Source organism: Schistocerca cancellata, chromosome 2 (genome assembly GCF_023864275.1).
Source record: "Schistocerca cancellata isolate TAMUIC-IGC-003103 chromosome 2, iqSchCanc2.1, whole genome shotgun sequence".
Lineage (NCBI taxonomy): Eukaryota > Metazoa > Arthropoda > Insecta > Orthoptera > Acrididae > Schistocerca > Schistocerca cancellata.
The window spans coordinates 599,549,519-599,563,636 of NC_064627.1; the positions used below are offsets into that span (position 1 = coordinate 599,549,519).

General features: G+C 41.9%; 1 protein-coding gene across 1 annotated transcript in view; it reads left to right on the forward strand.

Moving 5' to 3' along the window:
- Positions 1-2,390: 2,390 nt before the first annotated feature.
- The window catches only part of LOC126162239 (esterase FE4-like), a 253,161-nt gene continuing 241,433 nt past the window's right edge, over positions 2,391-14,118 (forward strand). The window contains exons 1-2 of the mRNA XM_049918612.1: positions 2,391-2,483; positions 6,868-7,005. Of these exons, the coding sequence (XP_049774569.1) occupies positions 2,424-2,483; positions 6,868-7,005 (198 nt within the window). The 5' untranslated portion in view covers positions 2,391-2,423. The remainder of the gene's footprint in view (positions 2,484-6,867; positions 7,006-14,118) is intronic.

Below are 14,118 nucleotides of genomic sequence, written 5' to 3' on the forward strand. Positions count from 1 at the left end.
AAACATCAATGTAGGTCTGTGCTGTGATAGTGCCACGCAAAACAACAAGGGGCGCAACCGACTCCATGAAAACTACGACCACACCACCGCCTCCGAATTTTACTGTTGGCTCTACACACGCTGGCAGATGACGTTCACCGAGCATTCGCCATACCCACACCCTGCCATCGGATCGCCACATTGTGTGCCGTAATTCGTCATTCCACACAACGTGTTTCCACTGTTCAATCGTCCAATGTTTACGCTCCTTACAGCAAGCGAAGCGTCGTTTGGCATTTACCGACGTTATGTGTGGCTTATGAGCAGCCGCTCGACCATGAAATCCGAGTTTTGTCATCTCACGCCTAACTGTCTTAATACTTGTTGTGGATTATGATGCGGTTTGGAATTTCTGTGTGGTGGTCTGGATAGATGTCTGCCTATTACGCATTACGACCCTCTTCAACTGTCCGCGGTCTCTGTCAGTCAACAGACGAGGTTGCCTGTACGCTTTTGTGCTGTACGTGTCCCTTCACGTTTCCAGTTCACTATCACATCAGAAACAGTGGACCTAGGGATGTTTAGGAGTGAGGAAATCGTCGCGTACAGACGTATGCCACAAATGACACCCAATCACCTGCCCACATTCGAAGTCTGTGAGTTCCGCGGAGCGCCCCATTCTGCTCTTTCACGACGTCTGATGACTACTGAGGTCGCTGATATGGAGTACCTGGCAATATATGGCAACACAATGCACATAATATGATAAACATATGTTTTTGGGGGTATCTGGATAGAGGTCTCCAGACACTTTTGATCACATAATGTATATCCAGAATCCATGGACGTTCCACGGGAGTGTATTAGGCACTTATAAATTAATTTTTTATGCTTCTGTCCTCTTGCTACCAACTTTATAAGCTATGAGGAGAGACCGGTTAGTTCCCTCCCACTTCAAGAAAATGAGCCTTCTTCAGATTCGTTTGACAGCAACATTTATAAATGTAAGAGGCCTTTGGAGCTACCTTTTGTCAATTTTATGGGTGTTAGCTTATTGGTTTTCTTTCTACAGCAAAGTTCTTTGGGTTGAACGCTTTGGTACACTACTGGAAGAGGTGAAGCTGCGGGGTCGGTTCCTTAATCTTGCTTTGTCAGCTCAGTCGCGAAGAGCATTGTCTGCGAGAGGTTCAAGTTTCGGTTCGGGAAAAAGTTTCAATCTGCCCGGAAAGTTCAAAACTGCGCTCACTTCGGCGCAGAGTGAAAAATTCTTTACGTATACTGGCTATATATTTCGCAGTTTCTCGTTTGGTTGTTGAAGGCAACTTCATACAGCTCTCAGACAACGCTACGTCTCAACCGATGAGTGCCACAGAGGAAGCAATGGTCTCACAAGTGCACTAGCAAGAACATGTATTGCTTGTTGGTGCTACTGGTTTATGTATGCGCGGTTATATAAACCTTTGTCAGAAACGTATATGGAAAGGTATAATAAAAGAAAGCCAGGCTACTTCATAGATCTGAAAATTTTGTCCGCTTCACTATGAGGAAGTTTGTCAGCGATTTTGATCTATTGCACCTCCTTTTCTTCCAGTATTCTTGTTTAGTTTTACGTCTATGTATCCCAAGATATTCATTGGCCCCAGCGGTACACTGGGTTACTACCGTCTAGATAAACTTTTCGTGTCTGTGATTGTGAATCTGCCTAGATACACTGGTCATAGCTTTGATTGTGAAGTCTGATAATGTGGCGAACCTCTTACGGTCAAGTTTTGGTCTGTGTGCCTTGATGAGTTGTACAATGCAAAAAGAAAATTGAAAATAGCTACAGAGGTGAAACTACAATAATGGATACAATATAAAGGGATATTTTACTTCAGTTAGAAACAGCCAGTGTGGTGAAATGATACCATTCAATTAGGTTTTTGTCTTAGCTTTCGATACTGCGTAGCCAGTTATGGGTGCTACTGTTTTCTACAGTTCCATTGCAATATATACCTTGAGGCACAGTCGAAAGGATCATATTATATTTTACGTTCTAATGAAAATGATTCATTTCATTAGCTATCATTTATATTTATTTTGTTAGAGCATCACGACATGAAGGCACTCTCCTAGTAAACACGCATTCTTTCTTAAAATGCAGTTGCGTAACAGACCTTCCTCACATTTACTAATACGCGCATTAACGTGATAACATGATAAGCCAGTTATCTACGTGACAGGCTAATTATTTCATCAGACTGAACATTCTCTATAAATACTAGTAACATCCATTATTGTCATTACAGATTGACTTGGAGGTGTAGGCTGTTCCCTTTTCTTTTTGTTCTCGCTTCGCTTAACACATAATTACTGACACTGCCATTTATCTGTGACGACAAAGACGAAGCTGCTCAGTTGGGTCACCGGCCGCCATCGTAGAAGAAAGGGAGACCTCGAGGACGATGGAGACACTTCGCTTATTTGCAGTTTTACACCTCTGGTTAATACCAGTATCTATATCAGTGAGTACCTTCGTTTACTCTACATAATTCGTTACTTTTAGTACGCGGAATTCTGTTTAACAAAATGTGCGTATGCGTAAAAACAACAAAAACATTCTGTAATCTGTCACCAAAAGTTCATATTTACTAGTCGCTATGTGTGTCACACAGCGTTAACTCCAGATTCAAATATCAGTCTAGAGCTTTAATTCTTCAGGATAGCTCTTTTGAACGCAACGCACTTAGATAATATAAAACATTAAAAGGACGCCTTGACGGCTTGTGTTATCTTGGTCAGCTCTGTACCCCAGTTTTGCTCTTTTTGATTTCACATTGGCTGTGTAACGTAAGTGTTGAATTCTGCTGCACAATTCACCAGAATAATATGCAGTCTTCACAAATGTGGTATTGGGCAAAGTGAAAATGCTCTGATGGTACAGGATGACATATTACGGATACTTGGACAACAATAAAATGAAATAAATCAGTGTTTTAGGGGTTTCATGTCTGTTTATTTACGAAACGTCAGGAGCAGAATTCGTAAGTGATTTAACAATGCAAAAAATTTAATGCGAATGTAATTACCATCACTGATTCGTAGTTCTACTATGAAGTGGGAAATCGGTTTTCCGATTACTTTTGCGACATTCACGCCGAAACCACTGAAACATTTAAAATCACACAGTACCTTGTCCAAATAGCCATGTCCGTATCCATCGTTCTCACGAAGCCATGGACCACACGCGAACCCTACTATCAGCTATTACCATCTGAAATCGGTACTCAAGAACTAATTGGCCATTGTCAATCGTAGCACTTGACAATGGCCAAAGAGTACTTCGTCGAAAACATCGAGGTATTTTAAACACTGGATGCCGCAGGAATCCCGAGAATAGTTTATTCGACCACTTAGCAACCGCGAACAGCGGCGATTGCGTGGAGTCAGTAGTAACAGACAAGCAATACTGCGTGGAAATAACCGCAGAAATCAACGTAGACGTACGACAAACTTATCCGTTAGGACAGTGTGGCGAAATTTGCCATTAAAGGCCCATGGCAGCCTAGCTAACAGCACGAATTCGCTTACGGTGCCTCTCCTGGGCTCGTAACCATTTCGGTTGGACTCTAAACGACTGGAAAACCGTGGTCAGATCAGATGTCCGATAACTGTTGGATGGGATTCACGTCAGACCATATGGATGGCCAAAGCATTCGCTCGAATTGTCTAGAATGTTCTTCAAACCTATCGCGAGTAACTGTGGCCCAGAGAAAATGTCTTCCGTAAACATTCCATCGTTTCACAATGAGATTTTCACTCTGCAGCGGAGTGGGCGCTGATATGAAACTTCCTGTCAGATTAAAACTGTATGCCGGCCCGAGACTCGAACTCGGGACCTTTGCCCACGAAAGGCAAAGATCCCGAGTTCGAGTATTGGTCCGACACGCAGTTTTAATCTGCCAGGAAGTTTCATTCCATCGTTGTTTAAGAATATGAAGTCAATGAATGGCTGCAAATGGCGCAGTGAAAGAAAATGGCTGAGATGTGGTATTACCGGCACACTCTTGACATTGTGGATCTCGGAACACCGAATTCCACAACGATTTCCGAAACGGAATGTTCCACGCATCTGGCTCCTACTATATTTCCGCGTTCCGTTAATTCCCATAGTACGACCATAATCAGCCGGGAAATCTTTTCACATGAATCATCTGAGTATAAATGACAGCTCCGGCAATTAACTGCCCTTTTATACGTTGTGTACACGGTACTACCGCCATCTCTGTATGGCATATCGCTATCCCATAACTTTTTGTCACCTCCGTTTTTTCTGAGAGCTGTGTACGCCCTTGGGTCTACGAATATTCAGGAAAGGAAATAGGGATAATTCGTCGATTTAGAGACCCATATCACTAACGACGATTTAGAGCAGCATTTCGGAACATATTTTATGTTATGAACGACCTCAAAGGAAACAACACACAACACCGGTTCAGAAAATATCGTTCTTCTGAAATATAATTAGCTCTTTATTCACACAAATTAATGAGTGCTATTGGCAGGGGATTTCAAACTGATTCTATATTCCTAGATTTAGAGAATGCGTTTGACATCGTTCCATACAAGCGACTTCTAATCAAACTGCGTACCTATGGGGTTGTACGACTGGATTTGTTATTTCCTGTCAGGAAGCTCACAATTCATAGCAGCTGACGAAAAGTATTCGAGTAAAACAAAAGTGATATCTGGCGTTCCCAAGAAGGTGCCATAGGCCCTCTTCTGTTCCTAAGCTACATAAATGATTTAGGAGACAATCTGACGAGCACTCTTAGACTGTTTGCAGATGATGCACTCATTTACCATACAGTAATTGCAAAATAATTTAGACAAGATATATGTATGATATGAAATTTGGAATAACGAAAGTTATGAGGTCAATCACATGAGTATTAAAAGAAATCCGTTAAATTTCTGTTACACAACAAAAGACGCAGATCTAAATGCTGCCAGTTCAAATAATACCTAGGGATTACAATTACAAATAACTTAAATTGAAATGATCACATAGAAAATTTTCTGAGGAAGGCGATTCAAAGACTGTTTTATAGGCAGAACAAGTGTACTAAAGAGACTGCCCACTCTACACTTGTCCGTCCTCTTCTCGAGTATTGCTGCCCGCTATGGGATCCTTACCAGACAGGATTCACGGAGGGAATCAAATAAGTTCAAAGATGGGCACTTCGTTTTGTATTATCGCGAAATAGGTGACATAGTATCACGTGTATTATAAGCGACTTGGGGTGGTAATCACAAAACAAAGGTGCTGCTCGTTACGGCGAGATTTTTCCCGAAATTTCAGTCACTAATTTTCTCCTCCGAATTGGAAAATATTTTTTTCACACCAATATATACAGAGACGAACGATAATCGCAATAAACTGAGAGAAATCAGAGCTCGCATGAAAGGATTTAAGTTTTCAATATTCCACGAGCTGTTCGAGAGTGGAGCAGTTGAGAAATAGTCTGCCGGTCTGACGAACCCTCTGCCAGGCACTTAAGTATGAACTGCAGAATAGTTATGAGGATGTAGATGTAGGAAAGGAAAGCAGCTGATTTTTTGAGCTGATTCGTGCCTATTAATGAAACGAGAGTCATTTACACCTGAGAAGAGGCTAATCAAAGCAGTGGGTGACGGACGGTGGACCTGCTGCAAAGAACAAGATTATGGAGGGAGGCTATCTCAGTACAAATAAAACAATGGATGACGTACTGTCAGTCATTCGTTTGCTGTGGTTCAGCTTTCGCTTCCTATTTCAATAAAAGATCGCTTTCTATAGTAGCTACATAAGTGTAAGCAACGCAAATAAATATGTTGTCGAATAAACTGTTCTCGAGATTCTTGCAGTATCCAGTGTTTAAAATACCTCGAGTTTTCGACCGAGTACTCTTTTAGTCTTTGGCCATTGTCAAGTGGAACGATTGACTATGGCCAAGTAGTTCTTGGTCAAAAGTTTGTGGCATTTTGATCACTTGATACGGCACTAGACCCTGCATTCTTGCAAAATATCTTCCGTCCTCTGTCAGGCGTGTATACATGTCTAGATGACCCTCTCGAGTCTTCTTCAGTGACAGTTTAAATCTACTGTTTCATCATTTACATACGCGGGCAGAAATGATGAAACAGCACGTTTAAATTTTCACTGAATAAGACTAGAGAGGGCCCTTTAGAGATGTATAAACGGCCGACTGAAAGGCGCATATGGTACACTTGTAAATTTTCATGGTGTATTGAAAATTTTCCAGTCATGTCAGTTTTCATTGCTTTTGTGGCTGAAGAAAGGCGATTCTCTTCCAGTCTTCTACCACCAGGAGATTATAAGGTATGAGAGACGATTCTCGACATGTCGCCAACCACTTGAACTGACACAGGCAGAAGCTCATAAGCCTCAATAAACATTTATCAAGTGATTTACAGCATTTATACAGTAACTACTGAAATTTTGTCATTTATTTTCTCGAGTTTTCTCTTGTTGTCCTCTCATCAGAGACTGAATTTGAGATTTTTTATGAAACAATGTAACTTTCCTCAAAGTCCACAATATGCAGATAGGAAGTTTCGGAAGACTCCTCCTATCTCCTTCTTTCCGTGACAATACTTCTGCAGCGTTCAATGACCATTTAACCTTTCGTCCTTTCTTATTGTCTAATCATATTCCAAAAGGTATGATGATAATGCACAGACACTCTCCTAAATACCTCATGCCTTGCAGACAGTTCACTATTCCTTTATTAGTTTTAGAAAGATCCCCTATACTCTTGATGAGCCTCCAATTTTCAGTTTGACATGTTCAGAGTGCTTATTAACATGTTCATTATCCTCATTGCTTTCTTCTTAAATCTTTTACAGGCTGTAGAATATGTTACAGTCGACATAGAAGAAGGCACCATCAGAGGTAGGATGTTCGAAACGTATACAGACAAACCCATGTACAGATTTGAAGGTATTCCGTATGCAGAACCACCAGTTGGAGATCTCCGATTCCAGGTAAGTAGCTGTCAATATCCACTCAATGCAGCTCGGAGAAGCACAGCTACGAAATGTAGAAATCACAATCTATACACATATTTTGTGGGATGATTTACACATAAAACAGAAAATAGTTTCAATTTTTGTGATAATATTGCCGTGAAGACTTTCCACTATCATCACGGACACTACCTTTTGATGAGTTAATAATTATGTGACACAAAAACTATTAATTGCTTTGACTATACAGATATTAAACAAATGGTGAATTTATACAGGTTTGTAATTTCCACAACGAAGTAATTACGACTGACAGCCTTCATATGTAACCACGCAATAGAATAATTGTAGATTTATCCGATGTGAGAAAATATGTAACATGGCTTCACTGGTCAAAGAAAAGAAAAGCTATTTTTATTTTTAGAATTTCATAAATGTAAGTGAGTTTTCAATGTTAAAGTTAACTATAAAATGAACCTTGAACATAATCTAATATACAACACTAAATTTGCTAGATGGTTTCGTTTGTTCACACAACCATCCTCAGACATGAAAGAACAAGCAGAATCAGATAACTGCTTTACGTAAAACTGACTTAAATAGTCTTTAGGAATACACGTATTTCAAGATAAAGTAACGTACAGTCACTAATGACATACCACTTTGGGGTGAAGACATTATGTTAACGTATGCGGTCAAGTTAGACCTAAATGGCTGCATATCTTGCTACTACATAAGAAAGAAAGCAGGTATCAGATGAAGGTGAACCATAATGAATTTTAAGGCGTTAGAAAAACAGGGAAATAATAAATATGAAAGATGTATAATCCTCATATCAGGGCAACTTCAGTAAAGTGCTGGTTATACCAATGAAATAAAAAAAGTGTGATTGTAAACCTGTAGCGATAAAAGAAACAGTTTCCTTACAGATAATGAATATGTACTCCGTTTATTGCAACTTATAGCTTTTGTGCTGGTTTATTTCATTATTTGTCATTATTTGTAATGAAACTGTATGTTCCGTTTGTCACCCTCCATCAGTCATTTACGATTTCGCATTAACTTTCCTTATACTTACGACAAAAGTTTCTACTTAGTCGTTCTGTCTCTGCGATACCCCAGTACCGTTCCCGATCGAATCTGGAACTACTCTGCTACTCACAGCGCTGTGCGAGACCCTCATTTAGTACTCAAATGTAAAAGCGTCCGTCAGTCCTTTGTGATACCTAACAAACGCCTTTGCTTTCCCTGTCAAGCACAGTGTGGTCATCTGTAATAACTGCACGTTGATCCAGAAGTCCAGGCTTACGGCTGCCACTAGATCATCTATAAAAAACAATATATTCTACCTTGCCTTGCCCAAAAACGGGGTTAAGCGAACTACGGCATCTGATTCTAACGAAGGAGTGGTCAAACTGAACGGGATCCTATCTTCTCTCATAGCAACTAGCTTACATTTCATCTCTGTCTTATCCATCTTCAACTGCGTTCCTAGTGATGCCGCGCGTGACACACAACTAGTACTGACTCGGCACATGGTGCACAGTGGTCTAACCGGTTGTACTGCGTGCACCTCACTAATTGCGAATAGTACTCTACAGTAACTCACGCAGTAACAATAAGACAGCCGATTCCTCCGACTTCGCACACTTCATCTTTAGGATCCTATGACAGTCTCGCTTCGTAATCGAATTCCTTGCACACGAGCCAGTAGAAGAAGAAAAAACAGTTTGTTCACTTGTAACCTACCCACTAGATGTCTCTGTATAAAATTTAGCCCGACTTTACCTCCCACTCTATGAAAAGTCTACATATACCAAAATTATGTACCCACAAACTGTTATCCAACTTAAACTCCTACGCTAATCTTTAACTATACAGAACCTAATTTGAATTGAACTGTAGCACTTCTGAATACAGCTTGTCTTTGTATTAAATGAGCAACTGAAGTAAAATTATTACCTGGCCCTAATCAGAATTTCCATATACCTCGTTCTAGACAACACTGTTGCAGGATTCTCGAAAGCACAATAGCAAACCACAAGCAGGCAGCTGCTAAGCTAGATTTCTAATTTTTAATGAAATTTCCAAGCCATATTCAAGGTGTTGCATACCACATGGTACAATGTGGTAATGAGTAATGATCAACCTTCCTGAAACAGTGGAATGAGGTGAGTAACTACTCGTATGAAATGATATTCCAAGGCAATGATTTTAGAATGAAGTATGAATTCAAAATGACAGAGAAAAATTTCGCGTCATCTTCACGCATAACATTGGTCTGACCAACACTATGCTTAACAAAGCGAACAATGATTTGAAAAGGGTACAATGTTAAAAGAGAATTTCTATAAAAATCAAACAGCTTAATCAGTTGATATCTTAAAGCACGATTCAGTGAAGAACGGTGATCTCTCTCTCAGCTCTGAGAAAGTTAAATAGCTGACAATCATTCTGAAAGCTGCGTAGTGCTACAGTCTTACCAAAGACTTCTTCTCTTAAAATTAATAATAATAATATCATTATTATTCAAAATTTACATTCTTTTCGCCTTCCAATATATTCATCATATTCATCCTTGATGTCCTTTACGATAAATTTTTCTTCATCTAAAAGATACAAACACAAGTCAACACGGCACTACTGAATACGACCATCACCTACCAAATTTCAATTAAGAGATTATCAGACTGCGCAGAGGCAAAGACTGTGCCACAACAACACTAAAGATTTCTTAACAGTAACGTAACTTGCTCTCACTCTGGACGTGAAAATCTATAGCTTACAAAAATCAAAATTACATTCTCACCTTACACACCTTCCTACCGCCCACCCTGATAGCCGTACGTGTTAAGGCACCCGCTTCTGGCGTGGGCGGATGCATCGACCCCGGATCGAATGAGCCCGGCGAATTCACGCTGAAGAATGGTGTGCCAGCCCACCTGCATGCGCTATTTAGGCAGTTTCCACATTCCCTTAGGTGAATATAGGACTGGTACCCAAGTCCAGCATTCGCAAACACTTAGAAAATTTTCGGCCAGTTTCACATAACATTACAAGCAGGCAGTTGTCATATAAGCAGTGATCTCTATACTTCCTAGATGTTGAACTTCAGTTGTCTGATCGTGCCAGTCATAGATGCTCATACTTCGTTTCTTGTCAAATTACAACATGGCTGGTAGGATATGTCACGAGAACACGAAAAGAAAATACTTTTCGATTCCACTCCCACATCAGCCTAATACATCATATATCGACATAAAGTTCAAAATAATAAATCAGTCTGCAATTCATTGTCACGTACAGTCCGATGGAAATTTGTTTGCCAAACTACAACATGGCAGACGATGCAAAGCACACGCGTCTGCAGACACGCTCCAGTCCTATAGTCAGAGAGCAGACTTCTACATCCAGGATGTATAGAGATCACTGCATGTAAGTCTTACGTTCCGTGGAGTACAGTAACGGGCTGGTGACAGGAAGGGCATCCAGCCACGCATTAAACCAACCATGCCAGGTCCGTAAATAACCTTACTGAACCTGCACCGACACGGGACCACGGCACAGCTGTTAGCCGCTCTGTAAATGTGAATCCACCGGCGGACGTCAGAATTCGGAGTTGGTTGACGTTAAACGGCCACTTCTGTCAGCAGGTGTAGAGATCAGAGGTGGTTGCCTGTACGGTGGGTGGTGGAATGGGCTTTCAAAGGTCAGGAAGCCACTAGTTCACCACACTGGGCGAGAAAGCAGTGGAGCAGCAGATTTGGAAGTTCGGTTGTTGTCCGAAGTAGTGTCATAAAAGGAGCTCTTTTGAACGTTTATTTTCTTACACGGCAAATTATAAGAGTAATGACGACTCCCAGAAGTGCCAGTGCCCCCCCCCCCCCAAGGAGTAAGGTGTTCAAGATCGGTGGGGAGTTGAAGCCGTCAGTAACTGGCTTGTTGTCACCGGTAGCTTCCAGCGTCGATCGGCCGGTGGAATCATGACGTTAGTAATATAGCAAGGACGCCGACACCGGCAGCGGATTGTAGCCTGCAATGCAGTCTAGAGGCCGCTGCGTGGCTAGGGGCAGGGCGTGCGGTATCACACTGTGGGCCAAGTGTGGAGGATTCAGCTCCCAGCAAGTGGGCCTGGCGCAGTGGTTAGACACTGGACTCGCATTCGGGAGGACGACGGTTCAATCCCGCGTCCGGCCATCCTGATTTAGGTTTTCCGTGATTTCCCTAAATCGCTCCAAGCAAATACTGGGATTGTTCCTTTGAAATGGCACGGTCGACTTCCTTCCCTATCCTTCGACGGCTCAGTCCTGCGTCCGGCCATCCTGATTTAGGTTTTCCGTGATTTCCCTAAATCGCTCCAGGCAAATGCTGGGGTTGTTCCTTTGAAATGGCACGGCCGACTTCCTTCCCCATCCTTCCCTAATCCGATGAGACCGACGACCTCGCTGTCTGGTCTCCTTCCCCAAACAACCCAACCCAACCCAAGTGGGCCTTCCCGCGCAAGCAGAGGAAAGCACCAGCAGAGTTCCCCTGCCCAAGCACAGCTGCATGGTTCAGGCTCGTAACACAGATCGCCAGGGCAAGAAGCTGGCAGCGACCGTAATATCCCAGCTGGTGGCCCACAAGTTGATGCCTGCAAACGGCATCAGACTTATAAGGAGAAGTCCCCAGCGGTAGGATACACTTTTTAAAACTGTCTTCAAGGTTATGGAGGTTAAGATCCAAGTTATCACACCTGCAGAAATTTATCCTGTTGGGCCCTCGTTTGCGAGTTACTGAAAAATAAAATCGGAATTCTGAATGACGCAAAATAGCACTGAAGAAGTAATATCATATCGAACTTTTGCTTGTTGTAATGTAAAGGGTTAGGCGTTGACGTGCAGTGGGTTCGACTCTCGTCAGGTACTTAAAATTTTTATCGGAATTACTTAGATCATTGAACCATGGACCTTGCCGTTGGTGGGGAGGCTTGCGTGCCTCACCGATACAGATAGCAGTACCGTAGGTGCAACCACAACGGAGGGGTATCTGTTGAGAGGCCAGACAAACGTGTGGTTCATGAAAAGGGGCAGCAGCCTTGATTGACTGATCTGGCCTTGTAACAATAACCAAAACGGCCTTGCTGTGCTGGTACTGCGAACGGCTGAAAGCAAGGGGAAACTACAGCCGTACTTTTTCCCGAGGGCATGCAGCTTTACTGTATGATTAAATGATGATGGCGTCCTCTTGGGTAAAATATTCCGGAGGTAAAATAGTCCCCCATTCGGATCTCCGGGCGGGGACTACTCAAGAGGATGTCGTTATCAGGAGAAAGAAAACTAGCATTCTACGGATCGGAGCGTGGAATGTCAGATCCCTTAATCGGGCAGGTAGGTTAGAAAATTTAAAAAGAGAAATGAATAGGTTAAAGTTAGATATAGTGGGAATTAGTGAAGTTAGGTGGCAGGAGGAACAAGACTTCTGGTCAGGTGGCTACAAGGCTATAAACACAAAGTCAGATAGGGGTAATGCAGGAGTAGGTTTAATAATGAATAGGAAAATAGGAATGTGAGTAAGCTACTACAAACAGCATGTTGTTGTTGTTGTTGTGGTCTTCAGTCCTGAGACTGGTTTGATGCAGCTCTCCATGCTACTCTATCCTGTGCAAGCTTCTTCATCTCCCAGTATCTACTGCAACCTACATCCTTCTGAATCTGCTTAGTGTATTCATCTCTTGGTCTCCCTCTACGATTTTTACCCTCCACACTGCCCTCCAATGCTAAATTTGTGATCCCTTGATGCCTCAAAACATGTCCTACCAACCGATCCCTTCTTCTAGTCAAGTTGTGCCACAAACTTCTCTTCTCCCCAATCCTATTCAATACCTCCTCATTAGTTACGTGATCTACCCACCTTATCTTCAGCATTCTTCTGTAGCACCACATTTCGAAAGCTTCTATTCTCTTCTTGTCCAAACTAGTTATCGTCCATGTTTCACTTCCATACATGGCTACACTCCATACAAATACTTTCAGAAACGACTTCCTGACACTTAAATCTATACCCGATGTTAACAAATTCCTCTTCTTGAGAAACGCTTTCCTTGCCATTGCCAGTCTACATTTTATATCCTCTCTGCTTCGACCATCATCGGTTATTTTACTCCCTAAATAGCAAAACTCCTTTACTACTTTAAGTGTCTCATTTCCTAATCTAATTCCCTCAGCATCACCCGACTTAATTTGACTACATTCCATTACCCTCGTTTTGCTTTTGTTGACGTTCATCTTATATCCTCCTTTCAAGACACTGTCCATTCCGTTCAACTGCTCTTCCAAGTCCTTTGCTGTCTCTGACAGAATTACAATGTCATCGGCGAACCTCAAAGTTATTACTTCTTCTCCATGAATTTTAATACCTACTCCGAATTTTTCTTTTGTTTCCTTTACTGCTTGCTCAATATACAGATTGAATAACATCGGGGAGAGGCTACAACCCTGTCTTACACCTTTCCCAACCACTGCTTCCCTTTCATGCCCCTCGACTCTTATAACTGCCATCTGGTTTCTGTACAAACTGTAAATAGCCTTTCGCTCCCTGTATTTTACCCCTGCCACTTTCAGAATTTGAAAGAGAGTATTCCAGTTAACATTGTCAAAAGCTTTCTCTAAGTCTACAAATGCTAGAAACGTAGGTTTGCCTTTTCTTAATCTTTCTTCTAAGATAAGTCGTAAGGTCAGTATTGCCTCACGTGTTCCAACATTTCTACGGAATCCAAACTGATCTTCCCCGAGTTCAGCTTCTACCAGTTTTTCCATTCGTCTGTAAACAATCCGCGTTAGTATTTTGCAGCCGTGACTTATTAAACTGATTGTTCGGTAATTTTCACATCTGTCAACACCTGCTTTCTTTGGGATTGGAATTATTATATTCTTCTTGAAGTCTGAGGGTATTTCGCCTGTCTCATACATCGTGCTCACCAGATGGTAGAGTTTTGTCATGACTGGCTCTCCCGAGGCCATCAGTAGTTCTAATGGAATGTTGTCTACTCCCGGGGCCTTGTTTCGACTCAGGTCTTTCAGTGCTCTGTCAAACTCTTCACGCAGTATCTTATCTCCCATTTCGTCTTCATCTACATCTTCTTCCATTTCC